Genomic DNA, 18,187 nt, shown 5'->3' with positions numbered 1-18,187 from the left:
TGTTCTTCCTCGGGAGACGCCACCTCCGGGGTTGATTGGTTCCAGTCTCATTAGGTACATTGTTGTTATAACTGTCCAAGATGTATGGGTAGGTCCGCTCATGTGTAAAAGCTGAAATGTCTTTTTTCAATTTTAGAATATTTTTGTTTAGATTGGACTCTTTGAAAACTTTAATTATACTGTCTATCTCTTCTAATTTCTTCTTAAAGGTCTCCAAGATGGATTTTGATTTCAGTAGGTCCAATTTCTGTCATGAGTTTCATGGACACAGTCTTGGTCGTGTTGATTATGAGAATTAGCCAGTCTTGCCTGCATTTTATTGCGATATTTACCCAATCCTTTTGGAATTGGAGCTAGTCCAAGAAAATGCAGGGTTCTATTAGAACAATCAACCGTCAGGTGCTGTTTGTGCCCGTAGTTATTCCATCATAAGTATCCCATGGAGCTCGGTCCATATCAATTTCTTTTTCATGTCTTCTATTTCTTTCCAATCATCACTGCCTCCAGAGGCTGTGGTCACGGGAACTACTCCAATCAGAGAAGGAGCTGCCCGAATAGTCTCTACTAATTCTTCAGCAAAAGCTATGTAATTGGACTCTGACATTGTATTTAAATTGTATTTGGTTATTTTAGAGGAGTCAGTAAGTAGTCTGCTGTCTGTGTGTTGCTCAAAAAAGTCAAGAACCCAGTGATTAAGCAGCACTTCGATTTTCTGCGTTGCCTGTTTCCTGTAGTCAAGTCTTCTCGTCCCAAGTGGGATTTGAACGTTGTCCTGATGGCATTGTGCCACAAACCACTCGAGCCAATGGCATCCACAGACATCATGCCAGTGTCCTGGAAGACAGGACATCAGCCAGGAGAATCAGTGAAATACAGGCCTTCGTGGTGGATGAACCTTTTACTACATTCCATCGAGACAAGATGAAACTATGTATGCACCCATCCTTTCTGCCTAAGATTGTGTCCCAATTTCACATCAATCAGGAAATTTGCCTTTCTGTATTTTTTCCAAACCCATCATCCTACTCAGAGAGAGTCCTCTACATGCTGGATGTCCAGAGGGCACTAATGTTTTACCTGGACAGGAGCAGGGAATTCCAGAAATCTCCTCAGCACTTTGTGACATTTGGTGGAGCGAATAAGGGCTCCTCTGCATCTAAAGCAACCATTGGCAGATGGATTGTGGAAGTGATTCTGGAAATGTATTCCTTACTGAAAAAGCCACATCCAAAGGGACTTCACGCTCATCTAGTCAGGGCAAAAGCAGCCTTGGTACCTTTTTAAAGGCATGTCCCTTGGGACGTTATAGCAAAATCAGCAGCATAGGCATCACCGTCTGCCTTTTGCAAGCACTATTGCCTGGACATGAGTTCAAGAGCAGATGCTCAGTTTGGGCAGGCAGTTTTGAAGAACCTCTTCAGTTAGGGTTACAAATAAAACCTTCCACCCCTTGGGAGACATGTGCTGTAGAATCTCCCACAAGTATGGAGGAAAGAGGACGGGACGTAGGAATAAGGAAAAGTTACTCACCATGGTGACTACTGTACTCCTAGTCCATAGTCCCCTTTCCTCCATACACCCTCCCTCCATCCCCCTACAAATGTCCTTATCTTTAGTAAGATACCAACCTGGGTGGTTCGAAAAGGACTTAAGGGGGAGGTGGAGCCTGTAGCCTAGCATACGCTGGGGCCCGCGACAAAAACAAGTGGACAGAGCATTTTTTAATATGATTCTACAAAAAGCTCTGGTCCCGTCCCGATGGATGGAATACCAAGTATGGAGGAAAGTCAACTATGGACAGTAACTTTTCCTATTATTACTAGTTATTATTTCTATTATTATTAGCAATGAAATGCCCGACTCTCAGATGGATCACCCTCATTAAGGAATGCAACAAGGAAGAGTGAGAAAGTAGTGTATAATGTAGGGTATCGGGAAGTTGCTGAAGAACCCATCAGCCGAAATGAACGTACTGGGAGGATAGCTCAGGGGCAACATGTTTGGTTTGGAAGCAAGACCTTGCAGAGCAACACAGGTTCCAATCCCTGTCTAGCTCTTATAGATTGGTATATGTTTTAAAGCGCTTTATAAAAGATTGATTAATTACCACACATCATGTTCACAGATTTGGACACTGTTATGGACTTATCCAAAATGAACGGCCTAAGTGTATTCGGTAGCTTTCATTTTCTCAGCCTCCTGATGACGCTCATTTGTGTGGTGAAAGGAAGGGCTTCATGGAATCGGAGTGACGCAGTTGTTGTCCTCTTCTTCCCCCATATATTGTCATTGAAGATAACAGCCCATCATGTTGGTCTGATAAGATGTAGGCCTTGCACAAACCACTTAACTGTAGATGGCCTACTGTTTTTGATTGTTATTTTCGTACGTCGAACTACTAAATGAATACAAAGCTAAATGCATGTTTTAAAAAACATGTTTTAATATAAAGCAATACACGTTAGCCTACTTTATTATCAGTGTAACCTTTTCACTCAAGACATATTTACACGAGTCAATCATATTTTCACTTAAATTGTGTGTGCACAGGTTTACAGACATGCTATATACATGTTTCTGAATATGGGCTACACAATTCTGTAACACCATGACACATCACTCTACCCATATACACCTTCAGAATAATTGACAGAGATGTCCAACGAAGCATATGTCCAGAGGTTTAACATATACTCTCTTTCAACTGTGTGACAACAAATACCGGGAGCAACGGTTAGGGAGTGCCTTTTTTTTGTTTTACTTTATTTAAAGTTCCACAGGTTTCAGTGCCTTCTAATAAACTATCCTCGAAAACAGACAGCAGTGGGTCATTTAGGTAAAAGGATCATACACTGAAGCCAGCATTGTATATAACACAGCCTCGAGTGACATTAGTACTGAGGGCAGCATTTCCCTGTGGCCCCCAGGCGATATGAAGCAGAACGGGACGATCCTCGTAATGTCCCCACATAACATCTGCAGTGACCCATCAGAGCAGCCGAGGCGATGGGCATGGATATCGGAACGATAGCTTCTAGGTGAGACAAGGAGCAACATTGGCATGCTTAAAGGAATGGTTCGCCCAAAAAGTTTTATTTCAAAAATAGATAGGCAATATAAAAAAAAACGATTGCATTTTTTTTTTTCGAAGTCCCTATGTAAAATTTTGAGCAATTCAAGCTCAAAGATAGCACATGGAGGCATCCATTTTGTGAAATGGATGCCCGCCGCTGTGCTCGCTTTGGCTTTTGCGGCACTAATGAAGGAAAAGCCAGCCAGCTGTAGTAAACAAAAGCTACCACTGGATGGCTTTTCCTTCATTGATGCTGTAGGCGGAGGACAGGGACCGGAGACTACAGGCAGAAAAGCTGCAGCTGCATCTCGGTAAGTGCTATTTTTTTTAATAACAATAAACACTAGCTGCGTTTTTTTTTCTAAGTTTTCCGGGCTGGAGGAGCCCGGAAAACTTAGAAATAAAACCGCAGCTTTAAAAACGTTGTATTTATGTTTGCGGTAGCTTTTGAAGCGACCGCAAACATAAATACAACGTTATTGTGTTTGAAAACACTGCGGTTTTTCTTTCTAAGTTTCTCAGGCTCCTCCGGCTCAGAGGAGCCTGAGAAACTCAGAAAGAAAAACCGCAGCGTTTTCAAACACAACCGCGTTGTGTTTCTGCCTGCCGTGGCTATCACTTTGGGTCTCCGGTGCTCCGAGCACCGGAGACCCAAAGTGAAAGCCAAGGCAGGCAGAAACACAACACGGTGGTGTTTACATGCCGCTGTGTTTCTGCCTAAATCTGCTTTCCCATTTGGGGCTCTAGGGCTCCCCGTGAGGAGCCCTAGAGCCCCAAATGGGAAAGCAGATTTAGGCAGAAACACAACGCGGTTGTGTTTGAAAATGCAGCGGTTTTTCTTTCTAAGTTTCTCAGGCTCGGAGGAGCCTGAGAAACTTAGAAAGAAAAACCGCAGCGTTTTCAAACACAATAACGTTGTATTTATGTTTGCGGTCGCTTCAAAAGCGACCGCAAACATAAATACAACATTTTTAAAGATGCGGTTTTATTTCTCCTGGCTCCTCCAGCCCGAAAAACTTAGAAAAAAAAAAACGCAGCTAGTGCTTATTTTTAAAAAAAAATAAATAGCACTTACCGAAATGCAGCTGCAGCTTTTCTGCCTGTAGTCTCCTGTCCGCGTCCTCCGAGTCCCGGCACCAATGAAGGAAAAGCCACCCAGTGGTAGCTTTTGTTTACTACAGCTGGTTGGCTTTTCCTTCATTAGTGCCGCAAAAGCCAGCACAGGCGGGCAGCCATTTCACAAAATGGATGCACCCATGTGCTTGCTTTTTCAATTTTTGAGCTTGAATTGCTCAAAATTTTACATAGGGACTTCAAAAAAAAAAAATGCCAATCGTTTTTTTTTATGTTGCCTATCTATTTTTGAAATAAACATTTTTGGGCGAACCATTCCTTTAATGATGACAGTGAGGCTAGATGTTGTTCTCGCTTTCTGGAGGGATTTTCAGTGAGCAGTTTGGGATTTTGTGGAGGCACATGGACAGGCATTTTCCAGGCACTACCATAACAGTACTCCCTGGTCATAAAATGTCAACAGCCAGCTTGAAATGGTGTGATTACGTGGGCACATGATAGCAGTGTCTGGCAAATGCATAGGACCTGTACACAAGCCTAAACTGTTGGCTTTGCCAATGCTTCTTTTTAACAGTGCAAATAAATATAAACCAAATGGCTGAAGGCACACTTGATTAGGACAATTTCATTACACAAGTAGCATATTTACAGCTGCAATTAACTCTCAGCGGACTGCTTAAAAATAACACTGGCAGGCCAATGTTTGATGCTACTGCTTGATAAACGTAGCTCAAAGAGATTCCAAGATGTTTTAGTGGGTGTGCGTGGGGGAGGCAGGAAGTGGGTTGGAACGGCCATAGGGATTCGGATGGCCCTGGGAGGTCAATGGGTGGGTAAATAGCCAAACAACAGCTACAAACTGTGGGTCCGTCCTCACACTCCTCTCCTCTAGCTGTACTACACTGCAATCGTTTTGGCTTATAGGTGGCACTTGAAGCGTTACCTAATTGTGAAAACTAAAAAGCAACAGTCTAAAGAGGGGAACCAAATTGAGAGATTCTTTATTTCCTATTAACACATATATTGAATATACCAGTTTGAGACGGAAATCTGTATTCATCGTTGTGCTTACATATGTATTGCATTGATCCGTGAATCAAAGCGACGTACATTAACCCAAGGAGGTCTAGTTCAGTACACTTTCTGAGTACTCTAGGACTGCTCCACACAAGGGGTCGTAGGCTGCATTGTCTGTGTTTTTTGGTTTTCTTTATTTTCTGTTGATCAATACCTACAGCTTTGTCCGACAACGTGGCATTATTGTCATACCTAGATGTGATACACTCACACTTTGTAGGCAAGTCATGCCTACAACTAAATCTCAATACCTATAGTTGTTTTGTATGCTATAAGTTTGGGTCCATTAACCTTGTGGCTGAGCTGCTCTTGGAGGCTACTTTTCTTCTTCTGTGCATACTGGAAAAAATTATTCCAATTACACCCCAGTGCCCTGTTAATGGTGCATCTTGCAATAAATTGTACTTATGAACATGCACATGTATGAAATAGATTTCCTAGGCTAGATTTTCATGAATGTTTTAATTTCTCATTTTATAACCACCTCCCCAATTCAAGGAGGATAATTCAACTTTTTGGAAATGGCATCTAGAACGTCACACTAAGTTACCTGCTGATCAGTGCGGAGCATTCCGCGGACCTGCCGTGTCTCCAAACCACCGTTCCTCGCTTTTACAGTACTTTAGTCTTCCATGTCTCGGGAGGATATCTTAGGGGCAACAATGTCACCGTGGTTCGATCCGCGGGTCCGTGCTTAGAAACCTCTGGGTATTAAGCGCGTTATAAATAACCTATCATATCAAATATTGTCATTGCTCTATTGGAGCTGTTTCGCACGCTACCAAATCATCAGGATTTGATCTGTCTTTGCACCAGAGCACTGCACGAATAGGTGATACTTGCATTCTATGTGCATAGTGCTGGCCGCCAAGTCTTACACTCTGGCCAGAGATTAGGAGATGCTGTAGAGGGAGCTGAGCTCTACAGACTGCTTCCGGTGCTCTTCCCTTTCCTGCTCGTGCTCCGAATCGAAGGTTCCCTGCAACACTGCCAGTTTTTCGGCAGAGCTCCTTTTTGGGGGGTTGAGCAGATAAGTGTAAATCATGGATGCCACAGTAGCACCAGCCATTGGTCCGAACCAGAAGATCTGCAAAGAAAAGAAGGGAAGTGTTTAAGCATCCTCTGATCTGCCACAGGAAACTGTAACAACCACTGTGTATGTTCTCTGCTAAAGCCAGCAAGCTATTTATTATGTCAGTTTCAATGCAAAATTCATTTTACTCAGTCAATTACCTACAGCCAGTCATGCCAGTACACTTAAAGAAATAACCTTCTTCCTGTGATTGTTTTCCTCACACTTAAACTAGCAGCCAGCCGTTCATAGTTTCCTGCTTTCTGTTATCTTTTGTTATCCAGGCTGACTTTCATTTGAGTCTGCAGTTTACACCTGCCTAGCACTGTATAAATTATACGTTTTGATTATTTCTTCTCATAAACTTGGAGATTTCAACCCCCTCCCCGACACCCCATTTCTTACCCAGTGATACCTGAAGTTTCCTGTTAGAAGGGCAGGGGCGAAGGATCGAGCAGGATTCATTGAGCAGCCCGTGTAGTAGATCTACCGAATGAGAGTAGGATTAGAGAAGAATAATTTTCAAATCTGCCATAAATCATTCATATGCAACGCGTTCGTTCATTTTTTCATAACGCACAAACCAGGCACAAAGTATGTCAGAGCACTGTACATAAAGTTAAAAATGAAACATCTCTCTACAACCAGGCCTTGAGTTGTGTACTAAAGGATGGGTAGCCAATAACAATTTTCTCTGGGGGCAAGGGGGCAGATTGTTCCAGAGAGTACAACATCAAGACGAGAAGGCTCTGTTTGTAATCATTGACACCTTACCTTTTTCACTAAGCTATACTGGCTTCCCAGATACACGTCCTTGTGTGCCAGCCAGGCAAGTTTAAAATGGATGTCCTTCTGAAGAGGCAATAGTGCTGCTGCAGCAACGTTGCAGAGGATGAGTGTCACATTCTCAAATTCACATTCTCAAATTCCAAGGCACAAGTCCCCGTTCTGGAAGCTGCAGACAGAACAGCTCCCCCAATCTGACTGCACAGAATGTGTGCGTCCATGGCTGGTGAAAGCCCTGTCTGCTGCATGGCCAAGTCCACAAAACACCGGCTATAATTGAAAGTGCAGCAGTTCAGAGCAATCCATAAACTTGAAAAAGTGGTTAAGAGGACAGGAGAAGCACAGAAACACCCACTAGGGGGTAGCATTCTTTGAATACGCCTAGGAGATTACAAGAGTGTGGACAAGAGTGCAGAAATCAAAAGACTGAATAGTTCTAAACTGGTAAAGCTGGAAGCTATAGGTTTTGCTGATCTGCTGGAAATGAGAGCCAAGCATCGTGGACAAAACCACGGGATTTGGCAGAGGGAGAAAGTGATTAAACCACTGTGTCCGCAGCCACATTGTGCATCCCTAACTAGATAGGCAGTCAGCCTCTGGATCCTGCCATTCATGTCATCTACGTTTCCCAATAATGGTTTCTAAAGATGAAGACTTTACTGCTGAACTAGTCAGTCATACACACCCAACATCCTCTTCCTATGCTTTGTGCCTGGCTCGCATAGTGCAGCAGGACTTTATTCTCCTTTGCAGCATGAATTCTCCAAAGGCATTCTAGACTGCAGTTCCAAATGGTAGCACAGAGATTTCAGGTGCTGGGAGCAGGTAGCCAGCACAGCTAAGTCTGTCAGGTAGCCAGCACAGCTAAGTCTGTCCTAGCAACACCTTCTCCATGGACAATCAGCCATAACTAAAGCATTCGGATTTCAATTGACCTAATCACACTCTGTCTGTGTTGCAGCAAGACTAGAAGCCCATGCTAGGATGGAAGTAGGATGTGGGAGGAGAATGTGGAATGGTAGAGAGGGCATGCACATGGAGAAGGAGAGAGGAGGAATGGATGCCTGAATCGGTTTGTGGGGCTGTTACGGAATATCTTGCAATACAGATAAATGGACTAAGAATTACTCAGTCTACAGCCTCCATACTTCAACTGGAGATGAGCGCTTTGAGCAAGGCCCCACCACTGTGAAAAATGAAGCAGCCCTGGCAGTAGGGCCTCATGGTGCACTTTGAGAAATGTGGCATGCTGAATTCAGTGGACAAGGTAGGCCATCACAATTAAGGAAAACGTTTTTTAAAGTTGACAACTTCATAAGAAAGGAAGCATGGAGGAGAATGAAGCCAACAGTACAGTGGCCCAACCGCTGCAACTACACTAGAGAAAAGCATCTCTGAGAGTGGAGTTGCATTCAAGGAAAGGGTATGCCAGCAGTTTGGCATCCTACTCTTGCCTAGCAACACTTTGCCACACTGCTGGGACCGTAATTGGAATAGGTTCTGACAACACAGCAAAATTAGTGACAAATTGGTTATAAAATTCCACAAGACCTAAGAATACCCCAACTTCATCCTTTCTCCTGGGCACAGGGTCCTCTCTTACAGCTTTCATGGCATCCACCTTTGGACGATACCCCTCACCACATCCCAATTCTTTGACTCTAAAATGACATTTACTTGGTTAAATTGGCAACTCTTTGTGTCTCAGTTTGCTCAATACATCATGCAACCTCTTGTCATGCCGAAATGCCATCTTGGTACATAAGTGTACCATCAACCCCTTTGAGTATTTTGTTCATCATTATCTGGAACGCTGATGCTGCCGACGCTAAACCAAATGGTATTCTACGATAGCAGAAAAGTCCAAACAGCATGATGAACGTCGTTCGCGGTTGAAACCTCTGTAAGTTGCACTTGATGATATGCTGCAGACAAATCAATACTCTTGAACATCACAGTATCTCTGACATTGTTCAGCATCTCTGTGATTATAGGCAGCAGAGATTTGTTTACCACAATGTTCTTATTAACATCCCTAAGGTCTACACATATTCTGATTTTTCCATTCTTTTTGCGCTCCACCGCGATGGGACTGACCCACTCAGCAGCCTCCACTCGCTTAATTATGCCCCCTTCAAGAAGCCTCTAGAGTGCAGTTTCTACCTCTCCTCTGATCAACATCAGAATGTACCTCAGCTTGTGGCACACAGGTTTTCACTCTGACTTCAACACAATCCTGTGAGTAAATCCTTGCAAACACCCCACATTATTATTGAAAACCTCTGGAAACTGTTCTTCATCAGTGGCATTGTTGTGCACAAACAACACAGGTTCATCGCTCATGGGATCAAGCCTAATCCCCAAAACTGTACATCTAGTCCTTTCTTTGCTACATTATTCACGGCCAACCTTCCTTTATATTTCCGCACAGCCTGAAACATTCCTTTCATGACTATGCTAGAACCCTCATATCCTCCATGGTTCTTGATGTTTGAACTTTAAGTGGACTTCTCAGACCAACCTCCTGCACCTTCTCACACCGGTCCCCAGTAAAGATCGAATAAGGTGCGCAACTATCCACCATTACCTTCACCAGGAAACCATCAATTCTAATTTTGCAGCTGGGACACTTCATATGGAAATAGTATTCTTTGGGCTCCCTCACAACTACTACACAATCCTCATCATCTGAGCTCTCATCCTCCTCACCTTCCTGAACGCATGACACATTCTTCTTCCTACGGCACATGACCGCGAAATGACCCTCATGGCCAAATTTCGAACACTTTCTGTTTGATGGCAGGGCACAACTTGAAGCTGGCTAAGTGACCTCTTTGACCACACCTGTAGCACTTCCCTTACTCACTATCCAAGGTGCCAAAGCTTTTTCTTTTCCACTCTAACTTCAGTTTCTTTTTTGGGATCCTCCTTCTTTGCACTACCTTTCTTGTTCCTTTTGGTGACCAAATTTACTTGACCCTGCTCTTTACTTGCGTCAGCTTTGTTGGCTTCCACCATGTCACATTTCTTCTTTTCCTTTATTGTCCGGGAACACAACTGTGTGTTTCACTTTTTTGGCAATCACTATTGCCTCCTCCAAGGTCGGATTCCCACACATCCACACCTTTTTTGGACAACTGGGTTATTGGTGTGTATGATAATTTGAAACTTTTATAAGTTTATCTGTCTCCACCCTGACAGTGAATTCACACATACTTACTAATGTCCTTAGCGCGTTGGCATACTCCACCACTGACTCATTGTCTTCTTGCCTTTGAGTATAAACATGATAACGGTTTATTGCTATGTTTGTCTTGAGTGCATAGTAGGTATCCAGTTGGAGAAGAGTCTTCTGGTACTAATCCAAGTCACCACTCCCTGAGTATCAGTTATCAGCAGCATTGGTCTATTTTGTTTTACCCTACTCCCCAAGAGAGTCTAAGAGCAACATTTATTTTTCATGGAGCCATTCCTTCATACTCTACTGCCCCCAAATAGTTATTCCAATATTGCCTCCAGGGTGTAGTTGGTGCCCTCGGGTTCAACAGGAAGGTTTCAGGAGGATGAACCATCACCAACATCCTCCTACCTCTGCACAGTCCAGTATCAAGAACCTTGCACACACTCACAAAAAACAGCCTTCACGCCCGCTCAGGCTGATGAACCACTGACACTTCACTGTCCAAATACACTGCACCTGAATGTTTTGAAATTACTCTCACTGCTAGTGCCAGAGAAACTGCAACAAAGAAGATTACCCAGTACTGGGACAAGGAAGATGCACCCCAGAATGATGATCATCCACACGTGGTAATGCTCCGAGCTGTGACTTTGTTGTGGTCGTCGTCACTGCGACCAAAATGGCCACCATGCTCCCGCATGACAGCAGGTTTTTTCCTCTAACTTCCTTCACTCTCAACCCTTATTGCCAGGGCTGCACAGGCACTTCCTGCGCATGCTCTACGGAAACCACAAAACATCCGAAAATCAGGTCGGATGCTGCCTCGAACCGTGGGGTTTCCTGTGGGGACCAACCTCTCTGTGCCACCACATCTGCAAACAACTCATAACCTACATAATTTGCAAACTATTTCCACAGGAGTGGGGCCACTAAGTCATATAATGCCTGGCCATAGAGTGGCATAAAGACTTTGAATATTATTCAACTGTCTGTAGGTTTTGTCTTGTAACTATGCAACCTTGACCTGGCTAGCATGAATTAAGCACAGCAACTCAAGGGTTATGTTGTAGTTTGAGTTTGCAGCCATATACATTTTATGATTATGACCGAGAGGTAAACTCTACTTTAATGTGAATTTCCTCAGATGACAACCCTTGTCACAAAATGTATATTCCTGCAGAGGCAGTTGAAAAGGAGGATTTAGGAGGATTTAGGATGAGATCTCTTGAATATTCTTGAGAGAAGAGGAGAGGATCAGGGTCGAGGGAGAGCTGCCCATTCCGCAATGTGACCACTGCAGGTGATACATTGAGAATTCCCTTGAGGGTATGCATACCCTCCCCAACCTCTTCCGTCAGGAATAGTTCGACAACGCCTCTACAAAAAACAAGGAACATTAAGTGAACCATTGAACCCTCTGGCCCGCCTGACTTACAGTGGCAATGGGAGCTGAAGGGATTCAACCTTATGAACATTTTGGCAGCAGTTGGGATTTAACCTTATGAATGTACTGGACACTTTTGAGATTTAACCCAGTAATTTCTGTTTCAGGTAGTATATTGGCTGGGAACTGAAGTGCGCGCCTAGCCCCCTCTTGTTTTTCATACAGTGGCAATGGGAATTAGAGAGAGATCCCCACAGCTTGAATGGGTTGCTAGTGTAGGAGAAGAATCACAGATATGTGGGCTCTCAGGGGAAATGCGAGCAGCTGACACACAAAGAAATGATACTTTACCAGCACAGCAGGAGATCAAGTTTTGGAGGCGCGTGGGCACTAGGAAAGTTCCCTCTGACTTTAAGATGGTGACAGCCCCAGTCAAGCCCTCACCCCGCGGCTCCAGAGCAAATCAGGTAATTATGAAGAATGGGGAGGTGGAGAACCTGGAATACTTGAGAGGAATGTGAAGGGAAGGTGAAACACATTGAAGGGAGGCATGATAAAGGGTCACAGGGCAACAGTGATCCCTCAAAAGATAGAACGATGCAACCAATCCTATTCATTATAAGGACTAATTAGACAAGCTAAGAGTATAAAAAGAGGCAAGGAAAACCAGAGGGTGATGGATTTTGGACAGTGATCCAAAGTATATGATTAACATTGCTCCCCATAGGAAGCCATGGTAATTGTGATTATATTGACTTTCATTATGTTATGTCATGTTATAAGGTTTTATACTGCGCAAAATCACCCCTGAGTGGTATCAATGTACCTGGCTTGCCTTGAAGACAGCATATTATACCCTGGGGTATCCAGACCAAAGTCTGCATAAAAAAAGGACTAGTGAGATTATGAGGATGGGGGAGGGGGGTTAAAAGGATCAAATGTTACAGTCAAAGGCAAGGGGTGACGCAGAAGGGAAAAGTAATGTTTTGTGATAGCTTGGGTGTGTGTAACTATTGAGGTAGAGCGTAGATCCGGACTGCAGAGAAGAAGACATGTTTGGAATCAAGCAGACTGTAAGGCAGTTTCAAAGTGCAATAGGTAGTCAGTTACACATTTTGTTTGCCTGCATGATGGACTTGAGATGGGCTACAGCCACCCAGTTAATTTGCTGTTGCTTTTTTTGACTCAGGATTCAATTTTACATTATTTCCACCAGGCAGACACTAGAATAGTAATTCAAGGACTGCAGATTCTAGAGGACAATCGAGGTGCAGTCAATAATAGACTGTGTGAAAGGTGACTGTAGCTCGAACGCAAAATGGTAGGATAAGATGAGCTGGTACAGCCTCACTCGCGAGTCCCAGAGTAGGTTGAAAGCCTACTTTAACCTTAAAAGTGGAAATCCCTTGTTGTCCGATTGAGCTAGTGATCCAGTCCTATTTTCTGTATATGTGAGGTGGAGCCGCCCTACAGTCTGCCAGCTATTACATGAATGACATTGAACTTGTAGCCGTTTTAGGATGTAGACGTGCAAAGAAGATTGAGGACGAAAGTTAACGGTGAGCATTATGGAGAAGATTAGAGCAATTCCAGGATCCCCCAAAGTTAAGTAAAAATGAAGTAACTCTATAAGTATCCCACAAAGAATAATGGGCATTAAGACAGAAAAGACTGTGCAACAGCAAATAGCAAAAATCCATACGATGAGATATATTTTAAACATATGTGAGTACGATATAGAAAACATACCCCATAAATTAGGCTTACCGGCTCCATCATATAGATGCAATTGTTAAAGCTATTTTTCTCGGGAACCTTTTATCAATTCGTTCCAAAATGTAATTGATAATTAGATAATAAAATTTCATTTTTGTATGACTTGGTTTGGAAAAAAGCTCGTACTGTATTTGTTTGAGTTTTTGAACCGGCATACCTCTCACTCATTGCGTAGGTCTTGACTTTGGCCGACGTTACCAGGGAAGAAGGATGAAACTAGAGGGGTCTGGGGTTTGTTCATTTGCACATCAAGATCCCTCACGCACAAAGAGGCCAGTTTTCTTGCACATGTAGCAATCTTCTGAAGTCAGAATCCATCCTGCTAGGCCTCCAATATATCACTCATGATGCCCCCCACTGAGATTGCATGGACAGTGAGCCCCATGCTATACAAGCAATGAGTTGATCATCAGTGGAGGGGAGAGAAGTGCGGAGGTTGCAAGTGCCCAACTTTAAAAGGACATGTAGCCTGAATCTGACATTTTCAGGAGCCGCAGCAAGCACTAGAATGAACTTCCAAACATCTGATTATTTGAAATTTTGTAAATTAGAGAAGTCATTGCTGTGGAAAAAAGCTTTTAGTTACATAGACCAGTATTTTAGCCCATCAGAATGTTTAATCACTGCATGTTGTATCTAGTTTTTATGATGCTGTAAAAGAAATGTAGAGTCCTGTGCATAGCTCCTTTAATGAACCCAAAATAGGCCTAGATTTGGTGTATTATCTTTAATGTACATTAATACACTTAACACGGTCTTGTTACTTCTTAAAGTAATGACATTATTGGCTTCATTGCACCAATACATAAATATGAGGAAAACCAAATTCTGGCTACACTTGTTGTATGCAATTGTTATACTGTTGTGTATGTTCAAACATAGGCTGACTGCAGGGCCACCAGTTTCAAGCACTGGGCTTTATGGCGGCTGAACTATGCTGTGGTGACACACTTATATTATGTTACTCTTATTGTGACGTGGTCGTATGTGTATTCAGGCTTTATTTGCATTATCTACAAACACTTTTCCAAGCTCTACTTCTCCTTATGTGATCCAATGATGCTCTTTTATGCGAAACACCACATGAACGAGAATCAGCAGGACTACGTGCACAAGCATATATATATATATATATTTATATATAAATATATATATATATATATGGAGAGAGAGAGAGAGAGCGAGAGAATGGATTACATTTTTTTGAAGCATTGCCTGTTTTTTTTTTTTTAATATGCACCACAGTGTAACAATTGTATACAAAGAAGTGTAACAAGAGTATGGTTTTAACAAAGTGTAAGCCTCTATAAATTAAATAAATCTGAGTGTCAACCTGCGTGCCCTGTCTTGCTGGTTCCCCTCTGTTGTCCCAGTTCCTGCCTTTTGCACATGCGCAGTCGTCTCCTCCAAGAGATGGCGTGCTTGGGTTGCCGCGCATTTAGAGGCAGGCCGTGTTTACAGCACATTTTCTGCGTGACTGGCCCTGACGCTAGCTAGTCTGCACTCCCTCCAGTCCACTCCTGCCGCTGCAACTTGACTTGCTTAAGGAAAGCTGGGACTAAACTGAGGCTACCTACGTCATTCACTTCGCTGCCTTAGGCCAGTGGTACTCATGCCCCACCAGTACAAATATTGTTGCTGTCCCCCCGCCCTCTACAGATGCCATATCTGTCTATATTTTCTGTCCACCGCCTCTGGGCATCCTTCGAGTCCCCCTGGTGAGCCAGCCCCACAGTTTGAAGATCACAGATTAGTCATTTGCGTAATTTCCACTGGTATCCCCCTCAAACACTCTACACCCCCCAGCCCTCTGTTTGCAGAGTCTGGTAGTGCATACTTTATTCCTGTATAATAGGCATGCACCTCCAGAGACAGTCTCTGTTCCATTTCCTGCGCTTTCAAACGGAAACCACCTCTCGGACCCACCATCCTACAACAACCTTCTAGTGGCGTGTTGGGCCTTTCAGCCCCCACATTCTGCACACTTGCACCATTCACTACATCTCTTCAATTCTTTAAGATATGAACATGGATTCTTACTTACCCCGAGCAGGTGTCCCAGTGTAACAGAGAAACCTATGGACAGGGCCGGCGAGCCAGCGCTCTCTGTTCTGCGGCCGTCGACGGAGGCGAAAATACATAGGACCAGCTGCAGTGTGAGAATGAACTCCACAGCGATGGCCTGGCCAGGCCTAACACCGTAACTGGGCTGGAGAAGAAAAACATGCACGCATCAGAAGCAGGTCACGCACGATTCTGTAACGCACCAGTCATCAGTCAATGCTGACTTGTTTTTTATTTTATTGGTGATTTAAAGCACATTTAATGCCAGACTCGACCTCTTTCCAAGCACTAGGAACACGTTGCGCAGTGGCGGACTTAACGGTCGGCAGACAGACAAATGGCGAGCGGGCCCCTGTGCCCTGCCCCACCCCTTCCCTTCCTAGTCTCTCTCTGAGACACACTTTGCAGTCAGACCCGAATTTCAGCAGATGGTCACAGCGCACTGTAATGGAGGCAATTAATCTATTAATGGGCTTTAAAAGCTTGCCGCGCAGTGCACAATGCCCACTATTACTCTGTGTTAATCACTCCCCAGTTGTTCTCTGCAGCTCAGTCCAGGGTGCTCTGACTGGGCAGTTTACTTCTCGCCGTATCCCCTCTCCAGAAATGCACGCTCCTCTGCTCTTGCAAGTATTTAATGTATTATAGTTAAGAAATAATGCGGATTGAAGCAGACCTGAATTCTGCTTGTTGTAATATTAGTTCAGGGCTGGATGTCTGCGCTCGGGCCTTAAAAATCACAATTTAAATAAAATGAATCATGTGTCCCTAAAGTTCATCTTTGCGCAACTACGCCCACTTTGGGGCCCCTCCTCCAGGACCCGCCCACTTGGGGGCCCTCTGTAATTTTTGCCCAAGGGGCCCTTTGCCTTAAATCTGCCACTGACGTTGCCCCATAGTTATCCACCCTTCTTCACATAAAGAGTTAACTTTGAGGGTAAAGCGTCGCTACCCTGTCCAGCTCACCCGCTAAGAGAAAAGTTTTCCTGGAAAAACAGGTGTGACCTCTCCACTCAGAAGAATTTTGTGATAGTGTGAATTGAGTTATACAGAGCCGTGTAAGAGAAACACGGTTGATGGCGTGTCCTCGTCTAGTGATCTCTACAATTAACATTGAATTGCAGAAGTCCTTCTTTCATTTTTACAATGATGTTAAGGCCTGAGAACTAGACACCGTGCAGACAAGCATGTGCTTTGCGTGTGTTGGATCTCATCCAAAACGAAATCGCCTAGGGGTCCCGACAACAGAAATGTTGCAAGATGCCCGGTGCAGCCTAGGTGCTGGTACACGGCCAACCCACCCTCTTAGTATGCCGATATAGTACTCACCACGTTCACCCCAAAGTTCCCACGAAAGCTCAAGGGAGTGAACTCATGCAGAAGCGCTGCTCCGGCTACAGCACCCAGCAGCTGACCCAGGATGTAAAATACAGCTCGAAGGAAGGAGATTTGCGACCCCACCAGGAAGGCGAGAGTCACTGCTGGGTTGAGGTGAGCCCCACTGATAGGCCCGAAGGCCTGCACCATGGTGCCAATGGCCAGGCCAAAGGTGAACGCGATCTGCAGGATGCTGGGCAATGACCCGGGCCACTGCAGTGCAGAGCCCAGGCCGAAAAAAACAAATATCATAGTGCCCAAAAGCTCAGCCAGGAAGGCTCGGGTGAAAGCCGCGGTGCACAGCTCTTTTTTCATGATTTATTTTGAAGGGCCTGAAGAGGAAAGAGAAAATGTCGCTGAGATTCTGCGTTCACTCTGCTGCAGGCTGAAAACACAGGCTTATATTCACCAGTACAGGAGGAGACCATTCCAGAAAGTCGAGGCGGGGCCCTCCAGCGTCTTTAAAGGGAACATTTTGCTCGTCAAAGCCCTGACCTGCCCTATTAGTAATGCTGAAAATTGCCAGTGTCTTGCAGCTAAATATCGTGTACGGTTTCTAATTGAACTGCTATATAACATTGCCTCTCGTGATTTGTGAGTTCATCCGGGTTACTGTAGAGCGCCATATTACACGGGGTTTTGCGCAACTCCGTAGCTGGGGATTTTTCCTTTTTTGTGCCTGCAGTAAACACTAGGAAGTCCTGCTATGGGCAGGCTCGGACTGGCACATAAAATAGCCTCGGGCACCAATGAAAAAGTGGCCCACAGTTGCAAATGGCCATTCATTCCTTTAGTGACAGACGGTTTGAATAGTGCCCAATGGGGAGTTTTTTTGATAAAATATAATGCTAATTGTGCAATTGAAAGAATATTTATTCAGCAGCAAAGATCAAAACTACTATCCAGTAGCTCATCAAAGTGGGCCACTTTGACCCAAAAAATTGGCCCACACTAGCATTTTCTGTTTTTTGTTCAGGCATTGCCCTATTACTGTATAGGTCAGTCCGAGCCTGGCTATGGATAGGAGTAAATGCCAAAGCCACGGAGCATAATACCGCATAGTCTTCTTTTTATTTTCACAGTAAATGTGTTGTAATCCAATATAATGCACTACTGCAAGTGCGTAGGGTTCTGCATGGTGACTGCGAGTGGGAAGGTGGGAGTAGTCCTAAAATGGGTGCTCTGTTAGGGACCATGATCTCAGTGACTATGTAACCCACGAAGCTGGTCTGTAATACTGGCTAGTGCTTTGCGTTGCCCTTATCTACTGGGCAATTCATAAATTGCACTGTAGCAGTGTAAGATTGTGTGTAACTCGTTGGA

The 18,187-nt window shown here is 44.1% G+C and overlaps 1 protein-coding gene across 1 annotated transcript; it reads right to left on the bottom strand.

Moving 5' to 3' along the window:
• Positions 1–4,458: 4,458 nt before the first annotated feature.
• On the bottom strand, positions 4,459–17,179 carry LOC138581838 (aquaporin-2-like). The gene is made up of 4 exons (XM_069652837.1): positions 16,817–17,179; positions 15,468–15,632; positions 6,702–6,782; positions 4,459–6,311 (listed from the first exon to the last, which is right to left on the bottom strand). Exons 1-4 carry the CDS (start codon positions 17,177–17,179, stop codon positions 6,117–6,119), a joined length of 804 nt encoding a protein of 267 aa, XP_069508938.1. The 3' UTR covers positions 4,459–6,116.
• Between the last annotated feature and the right edge of the window lie 1,008 nt (positions 17,180–18,187).

This window comes from Ambystoma mexicanum, chromosome 3q (assembly GCF_040938575.1).
Source record: "Ambystoma mexicanum isolate Mex_15411 chromosome 3q, UKY_AmexF1_1, whole genome shotgun sequence".
NCBI lineage: Eukaryota > Metazoa > Chordata > Amphibia > Caudata > Ambystomatidae > Ambystoma > Ambystoma mexicanum.
This window is presented reverse-complemented; position numbering and strand designations above follow the sequence as displayed.

Excerpts from the sequence above, each read along its gene's own strand:
- LOC138581838 (XM_069652837.1), bottom strand. The coding sequence starts at position 17,179 with ATGAAAAAAGAGCTGTGCACCGCGGCTTTCACCCGAGCCTTCCTGGCT. Across the intron at positions 15,633-16,816 it reads GGAACTTTGGGGTGAACGTG|CCCAGTTACGGTGTTAGGCC; the intron begins GTGAGTACTATA and ends TTTCTTCTCCAG. Across the intron at positions 6,312-6,701 it reads GAAACTTCAGGTATCACTGG|ATCTTCTGGTTCGGACCAAT; the intron begins GTAAGAAATGGG and ends TTTTCTTTGCAG.